This window comes from Ambystoma mexicanum, chromosome 10 (genome assembly GCF_040938575.1).
Source record: "Ambystoma mexicanum isolate Mex_15411 chromosome 10, UKY_AmexF1_1, whole genome shotgun sequence".
Classification (NCBI taxonomy): domain Eukaryota; kingdom Metazoa; phylum Chordata; class Amphibia; order Caudata; family Ambystomatidae; genus Ambystoma; species Ambystoma mexicanum.
In genome coordinates, this window is record NC_090932.1 from 557,818,648 (window position 1) to 557,838,427 (window position 19,780).

The following is a 19,780-nucleotide window of genomic DNA, read 5'->3' on the forward strand; positions in this document are numbered from 1 at the left end:
CTCCGGTGGATTTTAGCTACCTGAGCGTTTAAACGGGTCGTGGTAGGGAAAATCATTGTGATACCACTGCCACCAGCCATTCTGAGAGGAAAGGGTAGCATTTGAGTGCTACATAAGTTTTCTAGGCATAGGGAATACTGAATCTGAGTGATTTGCCCGTGGCTGAAACTGCCGCGGGCAAAACGTTTGCATGAGAAAGGTGCAAACTACCAAAAGTTTGCACCTTTCTCATGCAAACACACATACATATGCACACCCACACAACACACCCATAACACCCCCCCCACCCACACCCTCAGCACACCCCCACCCACATCCCCAACATAAACAAACCCCACTTACCTTCATCTTCATGCTGGGTTCCTGCAGCGCCAGTTCCCTTTCACTTCCGTGATCGGGAACCGGCGCCACAGGGTCCTTTTCTTTTCTTTCTTCTTTTTTTTTTGGAGGTATTCACTCCAGCACTCTGCTGTAAGGCAGTGTGTGCTGGGTCTAGCAATTTAAAAAGACTAGCAAAGTCAATTTAACTTTACATTCACTGGGAGACAGTAGTCAGTCCCAGAGAAGGTATTTAAACCTTGGGAAGTCTAAAAGACATCCCTGTGCCACTGCACTGGGGTGCTCTGTGACACACAAGAAAAAGATGATGCCTATGGAGTTGTCTAAAACTCCACATCCACAGAACACAAAGTAAAACACATGTCAAAATGCATGAAAGAGTGGGGAAAAAAAGGCTCACACTCGTTCCAGGTAAAAATTAAAGTCCTAAAAATCCAGCAAAGTTGCTGGGGGTCTCAAAAGGTAAGGGAAATTAGCACATTTATGAGAATTCTCCCTAACAGTTAGCCTTAAGGAATGATTCAAAGAACAAGGAGAATACCTTGTTGGATAGAGGATGTGGCTTGGGGAACCAAAGCAATTTTAGGCACACTGTTTTGGAGGAATAGTTTAGTGGCCACGCTTCTTGTGTTTATACAGAAGAGACTCTGGAGGCTCTGCGGACCAAGCCCCTTATGACGCCTTTCTGAGATAGCTGCATGCATCTTAGCAGAGGACATGACACCACACTGGGGGAACCCCAAATACCCTTCCATTAGTAGGTATGGCTTTGGAAGCCATTATCTGCAAGAGGAGCATTTTGACTGACAAATACATGCAATGTGAGCTAATGGCAATTACTAATACAAAAGTTCAATGCCTCTGCACCTCGACTCTTTACAACAACAACAAAAAAAACCTGCAGCATCTGTTTACTTACAATATTCTGTTCTGTGCAAAAAACACAGAGTGAGTATCAGGATGATTTTTCTAAAGGTGAAAGAAGTATGACTCATGCCTACTCCATCTCCCCCATTACCACCCTTGCCCATCTCAATGGTATTGTCCAGCATCTTATACATGTCTCTTTAATACTCATATTGGTTTCCTGGGTTCTGGCTAGCCCTCACTCTATGATGTAACAAGCTGTCTTACTTGTATAGCAGGCAGAGATCTATGATGGTTCGTATTGCATCTACTTCCATGATGTCTGGGCGGGATTCCAGGAACATGCTGTACTCTGAAGTGTCTGTACACAGGGGAAACAAAAATAAAGAACATGTCAGATATTGGCAGGCAGGTCTATGTAGGTGATTGTCATAGATGCCTACAGTTACATATCACCACCCAAGCAATGCCTCTCACCCATAAAGGTGAACAGGTGAAAATATAGTCTGCAGTTCACTGTGTCAGGAAGCCCTCTATGAGCGCTTTTTCCTAGAAGGCCGCATCAGATGCTTTTGCAGAAGGTGTAGTGTAGTCAATTTTGGAATTCCTCACATCCCTACTTTAAAGTGTTAAAGTAGGGATGTGAGGAATTCCAAAATTCCCCTACTCCGTTCTTGGTCCCACTAGTATAAGAAGGGCAATACTGCTATTGCTCTTCCTACCACCCAGTCACCCCTTTGGATGGCATATCCAAGCTTTTCACTACTATATTGTTAAATAAATTGGAGGCGTGGCCCCGGGATCACAACCTTTTGACAGAGACACAGATGGCCTTTAGGGCAGGCCAGCACACTGTGAATCAATGACTTATTTTCCTCTTGGGTTCCCATGTCTATGTGATCTTTATGGACCCGAGCCCAACCTTTGACCACATGGACAGGAGACTCCTTTGGGAAACCTTTGGCCTGATGGGCATACCAAAACCACTGATTCAGATGATGGAGTCTCTCCATATGGATGCAAGGGTTCGGGTTCGCCATGGGAGGAGAGGCAAATTGAGCAAGCCTATTGAGGCGGGGAAGAGAGACAGGCAGGGGTACCACTTCTGTTTGATTTATACATTAACTCCCTTCCCCTTACCCTACAAGCTACAAATACTGATGTACCCCAATGGGTAGGCAGAAAGTTGCCGTTCGTAAGCTATGGTAATGCTGTAGTTTTACTTTTTAGAACTCCTAAATCCTTGCAGGTATGTGTTGATACTTATAACAGCTACATGCAGGATCAAGGTTTGATGGCAAATGCATTTCTCTAATATTACACAGAGATCGCAGGAGATCCAAATATCATTGAATGGCCACAGGCTTCAGGTGTGGCCGAATTGTGCTTGCCTTGGAATTAGCTATAGACAATACCTTACTTGGAATACTAACATTGCTGCACAGAGTTTAAGAATGAACCAACAAATTCGGGTCTGTTCAGATTCGCCAAGTCTATGAGGCAGTTTTCAGTTGGTCATGTTTTGGATATGTATTGGGATAAGGTGATTGGTGCTGGGGCTGATGAGTGCGAGCTCTGAGGTTGTGGGAATATGGACATTTTACAAAGGCAAAAACATTTGTTCTTGCTCATCTCCTTGGTGTTCCTACATCTACAGCAACATACTTATTGCATTTGGGAACTGGTCTACCTTTTCTCACAAACGTATTGACATTAAGGATGACTCTGATGTGGGGTTCTGTGTGAGTCAATGCTACTTAAGAATCTCCTGCGTCTGGGAATTCTCACTTTGAATAGGATGGTTACTCTGTATTAGTACTATGCTGTATGGGATTAGCTTGATTTTTTGTTAACCAGAAAGAATGGCGAGCCTGCCAAACCAGCTTTTAAAAACAACATTTTGGGCTGGTTGGGACACCATTCGAGCGGATACAAATCTGGGCAAACCTTCTGCCAGACAGTATCTTCCATTGCGTCCTGGCGGGGGTCCACCTGAGTATCTCATTGTGGTCCCAAATACCTATGACCCGATTATTTTAATCAGAGCTCGCCTGAATGATTTACATTTAAAAGCTAGAACATGTAAATGGCTGTGTGCCCCAAACCAGAGTGATGGTTACTGCTGGTGTGGAAAGAAGGAAAGACTGCTGCACTTTGTCTTTTTCTGCCCTCTTTATAACGATGTCTGGAAAAGATATGTATTGAATGTAGGTCCACTGGGTTACAACACTGCAGACCAGCTTTTCTGTTATTATTGTCCCTCCCAAATCTAAGTGTTGCTTTTGCTCTTGCTTGTTTTTTAAAAGAAATACATTTTGCTCTGGGATATGCAGTGATGTGCTGTGTGTGACATATACAGTGTTTACCTACACTTTTAACACAATTCATTGCTTTTTGTTTTTACTGAGGGAATGAGAGCAAACAATTCTGAGGTTATGCTTTTTAGGCATAAGTATTGTTTTTTTTTGCTTCTTTCTGTGTTTTATGATGTGATTCATTATCTAGCTTGTGTTGTTTGATGTATTTTTTGTAATTCGAATAAACAGATTTGACTGACTTACACTAGAGTTAGTAGTGATTGAGCAATATATGTCTTGTGCTGGAAATGGGCAGACAAGATAATTTAAAGGAATATTGATACAAGAGTTAAGGTAAGAAATTGTTAGGGAGAATACAATTAAAATGGAGACTGGCTATATCTAATATGAGAAATGCCAGAATGATACCTTCATTCATTCACATGTTTTTATTCAACTACAATGAAAAGGTGCAACTTTAAAAAGCAGGTGGTTACTTTCTAGTTTCAGAGACAAAACCTGACATATCCCATGGATTTTGCCACTAACCAAACCGTTGTATGCTAAAATGAAACGTTCAACTTTCATTTGAGAAATTGTACTTACTGCACTGAAACAATGTACCTTACAGAACTCTACAAATGAGGAATTTGGAGTCTGTTAAAGGAAGGGCATTACTTCATATAGGACAATATATAACTTCACTCCATATAAATAATGAGAGCAGAGTACGAGAAAGCCAAAGACCGGGTGCCAGTTCTTACACTACATGAAAAACATTATCAAGATTTTAAAGAAAACGTAATGAATTCACCTGTAATTTCATAACACAAATGTCATGTGTTTTCAAATGAAGTATGGTATTGTACACGGCAAACCAATTTGCAGTGTATTTCATTCAAAATATGCGAAATAATGTTAAATATACAAGTGATGTATTTACAAATGCGTATGCTGTTGCTTTAATGCAGGAAATTACTTCAAGTTAATTTACTTAGCTGAAATTACTTTGAATTACTTCTTGAAAAAGTATTTCTATAGATGTAATTAAGGGTTGCGGGTGTAGGGCGTTGTGAGGGGTTGGAGGTATGGGTAGTAGTGAAGGGAAATGCTTACATTTCAGGAAATTGCTGGACCATCTGGAGACAAATAGACTTAATTATCTTGCTTGAAACAAGTACTTCGGGCCAAACACTACTGAAGAATTACCAATTTCCTCACCTCTGATTAATTGGTTGCCCTATTCACATGGGTTAATCTCAAGAAAAATATTAGTAAAGAAATACATTTTTGCATTATGGTATGATATGAAATGGCATTTATAACGTGTCTATACGCTCTGGGCTGATAAATTCTAAGTTGGCTGGAGCATGTAGAGGCCCGAGAATTCATTTTCAAAGCTTCAAAGGCCGAAATTTACTTACAGATGTCACCTTTTGATATTAGCTTGGTAACAGAATCCACCACACGTCAAGCTAATGGAAGAACAAACAAAAGGGAGCCTCTGTCAGCTACTCCCATTAATTATTAACTGAACAGCAAACCTGGACATGAGGTTTTACTTTTAGAATTCACGCAAATTAAACTCATCCCAAAAACAGCCGTAGACATGCATTTCAACACAATTTTCTACAACTGCACAATAATATGACTTAGAGCCAAAAGAAAATACTTTTTGAACCCATGAGATTGTCCTCTACAAAATGAGTCCACACACAGTGGGCCTCATTACAAGCATGCTGGTCCAGAAATAGCGGTGCTGGTCGGCCGTACTGGCACCTTTTTACAGACCGGTATACTCCAAGACACGATGCTGCAAACGCCGTCACTGCAAGTGACTTACCGTATCTGGCAGCACCGTGAATGGAATTTGCAGAAAGACACATCGGCCGTGCCTGAAACACCAGCGTGGCAGTAGTACGTGCATATTCTGAGGACCAACTTCATGGAAACACTGGCATAAAAGTGGCGGTGGCACCGTGATGACCTCACCGGAAACGCTGGCATCCCAGACCAGGCATTAAACAGCGTCAGGTGTGCAGGAACAGGTCACAGGTGGCCAAAATCAGCCCAGGTGCCCACCATGAGCACTGTAGAAGCTCAAAAGGACCACTCACACACCACACACACCTTCCAACACAACCATGCTTGCAGCAGCAGTAGCAGTAATGGAGCTGGTGGCCCTGCATGCAGGGATACAACTGGAAGAGGCAGAGAGGTAGAGAAAACAGTGGAGGCGCAGGAGGAGAATGAGGTCCATCATGGCCATGCAAAATAACAATGGCCAGCAGGTAGCACCCTGCAGGCAGCCACCCATACCTCACATAAGGGGCACACCCTTCAACCTCAGCTAAACACAGATCTACACCCTGTACCGGCTAGACAGGGACACCATCACCTCCATAGTGGACCTGATCCACAATGACCTTGTCAGCCTCATCCAGATCTTGACTGCCATCCCCTCCTTGATCAAGGTAGTATCTTCGCTACATTTCCTTGCCACCAGCACCTACCAACACACTGTGGGTGAACTGCATGAGCTATCCCACCCCTGTTTCTCGAGGGTCCTTTTTCAGGTCCGGGATGCCCTCCTGCGGCACGTGTCTGATCACATAGCTCTACCCAGAACCCATCAGCAGGTTAATGCTACCAAAGTCGCATTCCATGCCCTGGCTGGCATGCCCAATGTGATTGGTGCGTTGGACTGCACAAATGTGGAGCTGGTGGAACGACATGCCATTGAGGCAGTCTACAGGAACTGTAAACTTTACCACTCCCTCAATGTGGAGATGGTGTATGACGCACACCACCTCATCACCCATTGCTGTGCAAGATTTCTGGGATCAACACGATTCTATGGTGAAACTTCACACTGCCAGGTTACATGGCACATCATAGCAGAGGGCGTACCTGGCTGCTGGGTGAGTGTAATTATCAAAGCATGTGCAGTGTGGAATTCGGGTGCCTAACACATCTGAGCGGACCTGGCTGTTGGGTGAGTGTAATTACCATAGCATGTGCACTGTGGAATTGGGGAGTGTCTGCAGTGCATGTGTGCAATGCAATGTCAGACACACGAATTTCATGCATGAGTTGAAGGGCATGACTTGCGTGTGTGAAATGGCCAGATGGAGCAGGCGTATGCATAATAACAGCAAAGCTGGACTAGCACATAATATGCACTATAGGTAGCAGAATGCATCACACCAATGGCACAAACCCTTGCAAAAACACACTGAGCACATCCCCCACCACCTGCAGCACAGAAAAGTCATTCCAATGCAGCCCACCACCCCACCTCCCAACGACTACCGTACCCCACAGCAGGTAGCCTGTTCACCTGCCTGTTACAAGTGCACATACCCATATGCATGTGACATGAATGGCAACAAAATAGTCGGACATATGAATGGATGGGTGATATGACCATCATATGACATGCAAATGGGATCCAGATTGGCACACGCATTTGTCGAAATTGTTGATGGCATAGGCATAGGGTTATTGAGCAAGGTGGGTGTGAATGGGTGATGGCAAAGTGACAGCAAACCACCCATCCACCTTGCAAAGGGACCAAGGATATTGCTGCAAGGCAATCATTATCCAGCCATCGCCATCTCAATCAAATCAAATCCTTTAATTCTACCTTTCTGTGTATACATCCACATTCATCATTTTGCATGATTCTTAGATGATCATCAACCATTACCATGCAGCATACCATGTAATTCTAAATACAAGTATGACTGCACGCATGTAGACGGTGGTCGGTCAAAATATCGAAAAAATAATCTCGAATGACAAAAAGGTCGAAAATAAAATATTGAAAAAAAAGTCGAATTTCTCTTTTTTTTAATTATATATTTATTTTGCGGTCTAGGATTACAAATGGTAAAACAAATAAATAAATTAAAAAAGGGGGGTTGGGTGGGAACCCCCCATTTCGAATAAAAAACGTCATTAAAAAAATGTGACTTTTTTTTCGGACTTTTTTTTCGAGATTTTTTTTTGAGTTTTGTAAATTCGGTATTATGACCATAAACCCATGTAGACATTTCCTAAATCAAAGAAATTGCAAATTGTGCATGTAAACAAACGTTAGCTCCTGTGACAGTTGTGCCTATCTGGTCTGCCGTGCCCGGCAGCATCAGACCTGTTGTGGCACACCGGCTGTGGCAGCCAGATGTGTATTTTGCCAGCTCAAAAACAAGCCTCATGGTAATTCCACCGGCACCCTGACCCGGACAAGCAATATTAACAGTTTGACCGTGTCATTCCACTGACATTGATGAATGCAGACAAAAAGCTGGCACAGCACAAATTCAACGCCTAACTATCCGTACAATTCAGACACAGCAATTTCCATTGACAATGCACACGGTACCAGGGTAATCTATGACATATGCTATGTCTTGCATTTGTAAGCAACCAATTTACAGACTGTAACAACATGATACTGGCACCACAATGATTTTACCCCCTTTCTGCCCCTCCTGTGCAGGTGATGCTGGATACCCCTTAATGCCATGGCTGATGACCCCTGTGAGGCAACCACAGAACCAGCATGAGCAGGGATACAACTGTGCTCACATCAGGACACGGTGCACAATTGAGATGACATTTGGCTTGTTAAAGGCAAGGTTCAGCTGACTGAGCAGATCGGGGGTGCACTGATGTACAGACCCATGAAGGTGGGCAAGATAATCCTGACCTGTTCCATGTTGCACAACATGTGTGTCAGGCGCAGCATACCTCTGTCCTCAGACATGGACATGCACCCACCTGATGCAGAGGATGAGAATGACAGTGATAAGGAACTGCCATTGGCACATCGAATTAATGCCATGGATGGATGTGATGCATGTGATGCACTGATTAAGCACTATTTCTTAGCACATGACCTAGGCCAGCTAACTCACTCAGCACTGTATAGGAAATAAAACACTCACTCACACTATAAATGAATGTCCAGTCATGACTTTTATGCAACACCAAGTTTAATGTAATGAATTAAATGCAAAACAAATATGGAACTACACCCACCACCCAGACTAGCCCTCCCCACTCCACCTCCATAAATATCCCTCCCCACTGCCCCTCCCCAACTATCCCTCCCCACTCACTCTCCCAAACTATCTCGCCCCACTCACTCTCCCAAACTATCCCTCCCCACTCCCCCTCCCCAACTATCCCTCCACAACTCCTGTCACGTCATCCATGTAGTACCTGCCAAAGGCACATGTAGGGCGCATGTTTGTTGTGGGCCTATTTGCGTGCCCACTTACCATCTGGTGTGCGACTGTGTGGAGTGGATGACAGCTGCATCGAATGATGCCTTGGGTTGCTGGGCACAGAACATGTGGGCGTGGAGCTCATGGATGGCATGTGTGTCTGCTCAGTAGAGAACCTCTCAAGGAACGCCTGAAGGCACATTGCCATTGTCTCAGCAATAGAGGACATTATACTATTGCCCTCATGTACCCCCCTGGCCATCGGACGATGGCAGTTGTGGCACATCCAAGGGCATGTGCATTGAACCAGGCACTGGCCTGTACACTTTCCCTCATCAACTGTGCCTTTTGGAGGTGCTGCTGCACTAGGGCAGTTAAGGCATCCTGCCGTTCCTCAATACAGCTGAGTTGGCCATCCATTTCCCTGACACTGGGCAAGGGCGGGCATTGTGGGTTCACTAGGTTTTTCAGGCTGAAGTCTGCATGCTCGTAGCTGTGGTCTCTGGTCTCCCCTTTGTTGTCGCCAGCATTGTCAGCTATGTCCTCAGCACTTGATTGATGACCACGTGCATATGGCTGCTGAGATGGTGGTGGTGTAACAGCAGCAGTTGGGGCTGGCTGTATGGGCGCAGAAGTGGTGATTGTGGCATTTGGACCTGCCTGATGGCCCCAGTAGTGGTGACTGCGGCAGTTGGGCCAGCCTGCATGGCCACGGCAGTGGTGACTATGGCAGTTGAGCCTGCATGCATGGCTGCAGCAGTGGTGACTGTGGCAGTTGGGCCTGCCTGCATGGCCCTGCCTGCATGGGCATAGCAGTGGTGACTGTGGCAATTGGGCCTGCCTGCATGGCCCCAGCAGTGGTGGCTGTGGCAGTTGGGCTATTGGACGCTGCAGTGTCCTGGGTGGTGGTGGTGGTTGTGGTCCGTGCTGTCTGGTGTTGGCTGTGGCTGGTGCCCCTTGAGCTGCTTGCATGTGCCAGTTCACTGTCAGATGATGCTCCTGAGGGAGTCAGAAAGAATGTGTGATGTTTGTACATGGTAGACTACTGCACTGTAGATACTTTCGTGGTGTACTGCCACTTGCTGTGTACGGTGTTGGGGGGGATGTTCCCACTGTTAGATGTTGAGGGGGGGAGGAGTGTGGTATGGATGTAGCAAGCATGGGTTTGGTGCCTGGACCAGTTACAAGGACAGAATGTGCATTTGTGCTCAGTGGTCAGGTGGGCTGGGATGAGGGGGACACATGTTGACTTTGTGTGCGACGATGGTCATGTTTGGGTGGAGATGGGGTTCAGCACTGCTGTGATTTGGTGCCAGTGGAAGCACAGAGGGAACACATGCAGTACACTGTGGCAGGGTGATGTGTGTCTATGTGGGAGCAGATGTTTAAACAGTTGGCAGTATAGGGTGCCAGTGCGGTGTTCAACAAGTATTTCAGGCATGAGTCATTGTTAGGTGGCAAGGGTGTATGTCCATGTATGCACCCTGAATGTAGTTTCTTGGAGGGGTGTGTGCAGGCAGGGTGTTTTTTGGGGTGCAGACGCTGCAATTCCCATTTCTGTGATATGTTGGTACAGTGGTGGGAGCAGGGTGGCCAGGGATGTTGATTATTACATTGGGATGTCAATTTTTGGATGTTTGCATGGTGTTTCTGTGAAGGCAGTACAGCTGTTTCCGGCATGCCAGAATGCATGTGCCTGACACGTGCCTGACAACCCACAATCATCTGGTGATTAAGGGTTGCCAGGAAGGTGGAACCGGCATGACAGTAACTAGGAAAACCTACCATCAATTTTGTAATGAGGCCCTAATATCTTTACATGTATTTATTGTTAATAAAAATATAAATATTAATAACTAAGTAAAAAAATAATAACACAATGGGCCTCGAGTTTGGAGGTAGCCATGCCGTTTTTTGTGGGTCCAGGTTCTGCAAAGGGGTCTTACCGGGCCATTCCGTCCTTGGAGGGCCCGGTAATTCCCTTTCGCGGGACCCAGACCCGGTACATCCCCATTCCCATTTGTGCCCCCATAATGCTCAATGGGAATAGGGAGGATGCTAACAATGGGGCAGTTAATGACGGGCCCGTTGTTAGCATCCTGTTCTGCTAGCGGGTCCCACTCTGCATGTCTGGTCGGACCAGGTGTGCAGAGCGGGACCCGCTGCAGAACTCGTAATGTCGTGGCCCGGAATGAAGGGTGCCGGTCCCTTACCGGCACCGTTCATTCCGTTGCCGTCACACTTGTAATGAGGCCCAATGTATTACAGCAAGTCCCTCAATTTGTAAGAGTCATGCACATCTAGGAATCCAAATTTCATTCATTTGTCATGTTCCCACGATGACATATGGGATAAAGTATGATTAGAGTACAAGAACGTTCAGAACACAACCATGTCATATGTAGTAATATACCTAATACCTAATAAAAATTGTACATTCTGTAGAAGTGTCATCATGTCAAGCAGGGCAATGGAAAGAGTTGACCAATTAAAAAGTATGATGTCACCTTGGCATAGTGTGGAAATATTGGGCCTCATCTACATTTGTCGTAGTCGACCGGTGCGGTAAAGTGCTGGTATCCATGTATACTGCACTTTTTCACTGCCTGGTTCAACTTAAAATGAGGCCCATTTTACTTTATATAAGCAGAAACATATTGAGAGTTGGGAGAAGATCTAGGATTGTGAAGACTACTGAAAGGGAAATTCCTGTTCCAATGAATGCTTACTGAGCTTGGATACTACCTGCAGGTACAAGAGCCTTAGCCACGAGGAAGCTTGAAGCAGATTTTACCTGATTTACTTGATTTCTATAGAGGGGGATTTCAGACTAGAGTTGTCCAGCTGACTGGGAATTGCCTGGAAACTCTTGAGGGTCTGTGGGGACTCTGTGTCTTAAAAGAATAAAATAAAATTGAGTATGCAAAATTCCCAGTATCGTTAGCTACAGGCCCTCTAGGACTATTTCTCTGCTAAGTCCCATGAGTGGATGGACTGCAAGGGAACCCTCTGCATTGTCCAGAAAGCTTTCTGAGGCCTGGCTCCAAAATACCTTCAACTATCCCCCTGTAAATACCTCCCCTCTCAAGCCCTTTGCTCCTCTACTTCTAACTACCTCAGGGTCAGTCACTTTTCAAAGAAATATGCCAGGGGTAGATCTCTGTCTTCGGCTGTGGCCTCCCTTTGGAACACCCTCCCTGCCACCTTGAAACTGGAGGAGAACCATCTCTGGTTCAGGAAGCACCTCAAGACCTTCCGCTTCGGGTCTGCCTTTTCCCCTCTTCTCCCCTGCTGATCTGTTCCCACTCTTGGCACTGTGCACCTGCCCACCTTCTGTCCTTCGGGCCCAGGTACCTGCTCACCCGGCCACCCCCTGCACTGCCTCCAGGTCCACCACTTGCACTGGGGCCTGTATCTGTACCCATACAGTCCCCCACCCACTTTTCCTCTGCACTATCCTAGCACTTGCCACTTGCTAGCTGTATTACCACTGTTTATCCCCATTTTATGTATCTATTTATTTATTAATTTTACTTATTAATATTCTATTCTCTCCTCTGTTCCGCACTTTCCACATCACCCATCTTGCATGCACTTTCCCCCTTTTCCGTTTCCCATGCACTTGCGATCGTTGTTTTTGTTCTCCCCTGTTCCCCTCCCTTTGCCTGGTCACGCTCTGAAACACTTGTGTATGGGCGTGATATAAATAAAATATAATTTCATTTCATAAGGGGGTGGGGGGCTCATTCCAAATAGAATGCTTTAGCATTTTAGTGTGAAATGCAACAACATTGCTTTCTCACTACATTTAAAGCCAAGTGAAATCTGTATCTCCCACTATGTAAAGCAGAACATCTGTTAATGTGTTACTTATACAATTCTACACCGTTCTACTAATCGGCACTACATTTGTCATATTGACTAATTAGGACCCTGTGGACATTACTGGCTACATGACCCTTGAGCACCCCACCTCTTCCCCAGATTTCAGCCCCTTCACACATGAGATGGTTGCCTGAAATCGCAGAAACATCTGTGTGGTCAAAAAAGGACCAGATATAGCTAATTTTAAGTGTCTCAATTCGAGAAACAAAACTCAAATTCCTATATGGGACCTGAAAAAACACTTTACAAGCCACTAGAATGCACATTTTCTGAGATATTTGCACTGCAATACACTGCACCACACTGGATACATTTTAATTTTGTGCAATTGCTATTCTTTTCTGTTTCCAGATACCTCCCAACAAGCAAAAATCAATTGGACAAATGGATCTATAATCAATGAAAGGGAGATTATTAAGGGCCTGTCTATAGAACCTGTGCGGAGGTACAGTGGTACTTTTTGCTAGTCTGATATATTCTAGAATAGCATTTTCCTGTGCACTGTGCACAGTCGCTGATACATTATCACCAACGAAAAAAGAATGGGATGTTGTTGCTTGTTAGTGTGAAATGTATCCTATTTTCACTGTATTCAAAGCCAAGTTAGATTACTTAACTACGAAAAAATAGCATGTTTCTGCCTTTCTATGTGCTGTGTGAGCAGTGTACAATAGATAGCCTTTCCCTAAGCAGAGTGTGTAATGTTTTGTAAACCATAGCTAAATAGCTGAACCCTTTAGTTTTCACAGGAGTACCCTGACGCTGAAATTGTGAAAGGGTGTTCACTTCATTTTCATTGATAGATACATTCTGACCGGTGAAAACCAAGACTTTTAAAAAGAAATATTCGAATGGAAGTGGGCTTTACTCAACCAATTCCATTTTCACACAGACTGATGCAATTTCAAATAAACAGTAAAATGACACCAATGGCATTGTGAAGAAGTGAGAGGACCCCAAATTAGATACACCCAAATCATGAAAGGGAACTGGGAAGGATACTTGTTCTCCTTTCAGAAAAGCATAACCATGAGCCAAAACATAGTGTAGATAAATCAATGTTATTTTTTTATTATTTATTATTTGTGTTCTGATTTTTTACACAAACCTTACACAACTAATTAAAAACAAAAGAAATGAAAAGGGAAATTCATAGCCACAAATACATTAATTTAAGTACAAAGGTAGATCACACAATTCCTGTTTTGCTTATATATGATCATCATTCTACTCCATTTAGTCCATTATAACAATTTGTAAAACAAATTCACCTTACAATCCCAATCTGGGGGTTAATATTCAGCAAGGTCTCATTAATGCATTCCAAAGCTGCCAGTGTCAATGAAATTTGCTCACCAATCAAGATCCTTGACACAAAATTATGACGGTTCTAACACTTTCATATCTTTTAGGAAACATTTAAAATACTTAAGTCTGTATGGGTATGTTTTTGGACATTTTGTGACCAAATGATGCAGTGCTTTAATAGAATCTTTATCCTCACATACATGACAAGTATGTGTTTCTCTGGCAATGTGCCGCATTGACCCTATCACTTTCAGTGTGGGTAGTACATTTAATCTCAATCTGAGGAAGTTGTTTCACTATTTGGGCTGAGGAATTTTTTAATGTATAAATTTACTGAATTAGATCTTCTTGTGCCGAATTATAAAATGGTGCATATTTATTTACTGCATCTCTAATTTGGGACCAATCATATTCCCAAGCGAAGTAGATGTTCTATAGTGGTTTTCTTAATTTGCCCTATGTTGATTATAAGACTCTCCCATTTCTTTAAACATGCATTTTGGAAGGAATTCTGTTTCTCATTGATCTCCAAACTTAGGTCCATAAATAGTGAGTTCCTAGGTGGGTTAAGAATTCTTTCATAGAATGACAGAGTCTTCCAGTGAATCCTACTTTCCAGAGACAGTAGACCCAATTCGTATTTTAGGACTTCTATTTGGAAGACAATTTGGCAGGCCCAATACTTTCCTCCAGATCATGCCTTCCAATTTATATCAAGCTGTATCTTTTATGGAGAATATTCTGTATGTTATAAATTGACAGCACAGCTTTCCTAAACTGAAGCCTGTAGATTGTGAGGCAATCCACTAGAGCTTGTAATTCTTTTAAATGCATTTTCTAGAAACCAATTACAACACTTTTCACATGGAAACACATTTATAATAGGATCTCTAGCAAACACATGTTTCTGTGTAACATTTCTCTGATACCAATACTTGGTTTTGATATTGGAGAAAATCAAATGTTTTAAATTGTCATTTATAAAAATAACATTCATTCTAGGTAAATATTCAGCGATGCAATTATTGAATTAAGTGAGCTACTTAAAAGGTGCAGTCTATCATTGAACATTTGAAATACTTAGATATATAATTAGTTGATTCATGGTGTGACTGCATGTGTGCACTGTACCTTGTTAAGACTTTCACATGCAGGCCAATTCATATTTCTGTAAACTGGCTACCAATGCACATATAGTCTACATATATTCTACCATAGTGTCTTGCCCAGAAAACGTTTGGCGACCACATTTGGGTCTATTTTATTTAAATACATTTGAGCTTCAATTGCAAAACAGACTGTGTCTTGTCCCAGAATTGCATGGTGGGATTGTATACCAGAGGTATTAAATGAGCATAATCACCTTAGCGCTATCTATAACTGAATCCACAAAAGACCTTACAAAACGTTATATTGTGTTGAAAGCAAGCAACTCCTTATATACAGTAGCAGATTGGTAAACATGGAGAAAACCCATTGTCTGTAGGCAGAAGTGTTCTTAGTCTCCTTAAGGGTTAAGGTCAATTGTTGTCTAGATAGCCCTGATGTTGTATAGTTATAAAGGGAAAAATAGAACTTACATTATGGGGTAGTCTGGCAATTTTGGAAAAGCTTTTATACCCTTGAGCAAGAGGTAGTAGAAGCCCTGTGAAATGCTTAGGTGATTGCAGTTTTTGTATTTATTTAATGGGTATTTATAATGTGCCTATAGAGCAAATGGTTTTTCAAGGTGCATCAAGATAAAAGAAAGGGGGATAGGGAAGTAGAAAACAAAAGCGGTCCTACTAGGTCTTGTGACATTCAGATCATGCAAGTGCAGTAACAAAAAAATGCAAGGGAGTGGAAAGGGTACAATGTCCTTTCATCGCCTGCATTTTCATCCCATGGCATTTTAACATGCATATTACAACGAATATGCTCATTGAATTTTTTAGGGGGAGTGGGAAAGGGCAGATAAGAGTTTGGACGGGTAGGCAATAGCCAAAAATAAGTGTGGGGTGGGGAAATTACCCCCCCCAAAAAAATAAAACAGATGAGCATTTTTGTTGGAATGTACACCTTAAAATGACAGGGGATGAAATTGTAGGCGATGAAATTACGTGGAACCGTGGAAAGGAGGAGCCTGTGCCGGTCAGAGCAGAATGTGCTAGTGCTAAGGAGGGAGAGGAAGTGCAGGTCGGAGTGGCGGGCATGCAAATGCTGGGGGGTGTTGGGGAAAGAGGGCCCCTGGGCCCGGCGAGTGCAAGGGGAGGCCAGGTAGACAAGTGCCAGGGGAATGCAGAGGGGAAGAAGGTCCAAGTGCTAAGTTTGAAGGAAGGGGGAGTATGGGCTCAATAGCGGTGCAGGCCCAGCCTGGCTGGTGCAGGGGGAGGGAGCTCAATGGGGGAAGTGCAGGTAGGGGGGGTCAGCTGAGACCAAGTGCTGGGGTAGATTGGTTGAGGAGGGCCTGATGCCCTGTATGAATCTGAAGGAACCAGGCAGTCAGTCAATGAGGCAGAGTGGGACATTAACAGGGGAGGGGAGAGGGACAGGGGAAGAGAAAAGCAGGGTCTTGAGAAGCTTCTGGAATTTAAGGAGATCTGGCTCAAGTCTGAGCGGGGCAGGGAGGCCATTCCAGAGGAAGGCACCTGCAGAAGAGAGAGATCGACCTCCCACTATCTGCTTGCAAAAGCATCTGATCTGCAGAGTGTTGGAGCTAGAAGACCGAGGGGCTCTAGCAGGCAGGTTTCTAGGGAGAGAGTTGGATGTAGCATGGTCCCAGGCCCCAGAAAGCCCTGTTGAGGATGTAGAGGGTCTTGAACTTCATCCTTCCAGCAACCAGGAGCCAGTGGAGAGATTTTACGGCTGGAGAGATGCAGTCCCTGGACTTGAGCCCAAGGATAACTCTTGCAGTCCAATTCTGGATTAGTTGATGAGGGCGAAGGGAGGACTTAGGCAGATTGAGGAAGAGGCTGTTTCAGTAGTCCAGCCAAGAGAGGAGCAGTGCTCTGGAGACATTGAGTTTCTGGGGAAAGGTGAGAAAAGGGAGAACGCCTCTGAGGAGGTGCAGCTGGAAGTGGGCCTTCCTGGCAAGGTCTGTGATGTGAGGAGAGAAGGAGAGAGAGGAGTCGACGATGACGCCAAGTATTTTTGCCTAACAGGAGGGTGAAGGGAGGGGGCGCATGGAGGGCTGCATAGAGTACGAGGGATGGAGGGAGTTGGGTGCCCAAAGAGAAGGATCTCGGTCTTACTGACATTAAGGCAGAGATCATTAGCAGCAAACCATGCCTGAATAGCAATCAGACAGTTTGGAATGAAGGAGGAAGAAGAGGAGGCAGAGGTGGGTGTTCGGGGGAATTCTCCAGAATGGCTAATTTCCCTTACCTACTGAGTCCCACAGCAGGTTTGCTGGATTTCATTTCTAGGATTTCTTTTTTTCACCTGGTAAGAGTGTGAGCCTTTTTTTCCCCACTCTTACATGTGTTTTGCTGTGTGTTTAACATTTTTGTGTTCATAGACTGTGGAGCTTCACCTACTCCATAGGCATAATCTTTTTACTGTGTGTTACACAGCACCTTTAGTGCAGTGACACAGGGTTGTCTTTTTCAGACTTCCCACTTTTAAACTCCATTTTCTGGCACTGACTACTGTCTCCCAGAACATGTAAAGTTGCCATTGACTTTATTAGTCTTTTTAAAAGCACAGACCCAGTACAAACTATCTTACATAGAGTACTGGAATGGGTTAATAGTTATCCCTTTTTGTCTGTTTCTCATGGAATGTTATTTCGTTCCACTTTCTTTAAGATTTGACTTGTGGCAGTGGTATCTACCCTATTTTTCCTACTGCGGTCGACCCATGTCGCACTCTGTATGATTGGCTGTGACGACTGTCCCGCCAGGACATCCACTCTGCTGTGTGATTAACATCCAGGCTGGGTGAATGGGGGAAAACTGCATAAAAAGCAGGTCTCTGGGACTTGAAAGTCAGAGTCGCCACTAGATCGAGAGAACTGAAGTGAAGCTGAAAGAAGAGGACCACTACCACGACTGAACCTCCCGGTGAAACCCTGCTGCGGGTCCCAATCTCCAAATTTCGATGACAGAGAAGATCTGCAAGGAATCTTCTTTCCTTGAGCTGGTGGGACCAACCAGTTCGCCAAACAGCAAGCAAGGCCTCCCTCCCCTGGTCGAATTTGCTGTGCACAGCTGCAGTGAACCCGGATAACCAGGAGGACCAGACCCTGTTTGGGTTTTAATGAGCGCACCTTTTATTCGTTGCTTTGCTCTGCTGCAAGTTTTCTCCCCTGGGCAGTGCAGGACACTCCAGTCTTCCTCCTTCGTGTCAGTCCAACAGCCGCTTCAGGAACCGTGAGCCTGCAGGATCTGCCAGGAACTTCTGCCTCAGCATTCTTCTTCTTCTAAGGTACTGTTCAAATACGGTTGTTCGTTCCGTCCGACCTTGGTGAAAGTATATGAAATCTTTCGCCAATCCGAGGGCTTGTCCTCCTCTACTCTTTTAAATAACTTTTCCTTCAACCAACTTCGTTTCAAACTCTTGGCAAAGACAACTGCGAAGTACTCTGAACTGTGTGATCCTCTGCAAAGACTCGGAACCATTAACATTTCCCCAGGCCTATTGATTTGAATCCTCATTGTAGCAAGCCTTTTCTAGATTGCCCTGCCTACTTACTTGTTGGTGCTGCTTAATTTTGTGTAACCTGGTCTTACCCTCCGTTTTAAATTGCTGGAGTGCCATTTTGCTCATACTTCATTTTGAGCCTAACTTGTCCAGAATTGATTGGGTGTTGTGTAGTATATTAAGAGTGTTATTGTTCTGCTGCTTTATTTAGTAAACTGTTTTACAAATGAATGTGTAAATAAATGTATATTCTTTTACTCAGAAACCTTGAATCAGTATTTGTTTGAACCATAGTAATTGCTGTCCTTTTTGTAACTATTGACACTGCTCACTTTACTCTTGAGATAGGTCTGGCTGCTCAGCCATCGCTACCACTTTACCGTGTAGTACAGGCTTGTACCATATGTGAATTTGTACTGTCACTTGTAGTCTTAATTGTGTGTGGTGTTCCCAAAGGGTACTGCATATGATTCTGCCTAACACTAGTGGCATCTGTGAGATCAAGTATGGTGATTACACTTAGAGTGCTGCTATTACCTTGGATCAACTACCCACAAGGCTAAACATCACTAAAAAGCAAATCTTAATCATGTCTGATATGGAAAGCTACAGTCAGGAGACCCTCCTTAATTACACTGTGGATTAGCTGAAAAATCTGTGTAGAGAAAGGAATCTCTCTGTTAAAGGCAAAAAGTCAGAATAACTGAAAGGTTGTTAGAGAAACAAAGTCTGGGAGAGTGGGTCTGAAATACCTGACCCTCCAGAAAATGTGGAAAATGATGAGGATGATAATGTGTCTGTTATTATCGATGAGTTAGATTAGGCAGATGTGTCTCACAATGTAGGCCTTACTGCTCCTCTACCTGCTTAGCAACATCAACCTTTGTCCACTGGGACCCCATCAGGCCCTACACTCAGTCCTGAATTCAATGCTCTAGAAAAGATGAGGCTTGAATTGGAATTCAAACGTATTAATGCTCAAACTGAACAAAAGCATCAAGAACTTAAGTTCAGAGAAATGGAGTTGAATCATGCCTTAGAAATTAAAAAGTTGTCTATTGAAAATGCTTATCTTGCAGAGTCTTCTAGGTCTTCCAGTCCTAAGAGACCCCGTATGCCTAAAGAAATTGTTGGTATGTATGAGGCTGAGCTTGATATTTTGGATTGGCAATGTTTGAATATAACCACGGGTTTCAAGATATTACAGGGAAACAGTTGCCTCCTTGGCTCTTA

The 19,780-nt window shown here is 44.0% G+C and overlaps 1 protein-coding gene across 1 annotated transcript in view; it reads right to left on the minus strand.

Annotated features, from left to right (window-relative positions):
* The window catches only part of LOC138491567 (allantoinase, mitochondrial-like), a 2,117,278-nt gene that overhangs the window by 807,976 nt on the left and 1,289,522 nt on the right, over positions 1 to 19,780 (minus strand). Inside the window, exon 7 of the mRNA XM_069618137.1 lies at positions 1,474 to 1,567. Coding sequence (XP_069474238.1) covers positions 1,474 to 1,567 — 94 coding nt within the window. The remainder of the gene's footprint in view (positions 1 to 1,473; positions 1,568 to 19,780) is intronic.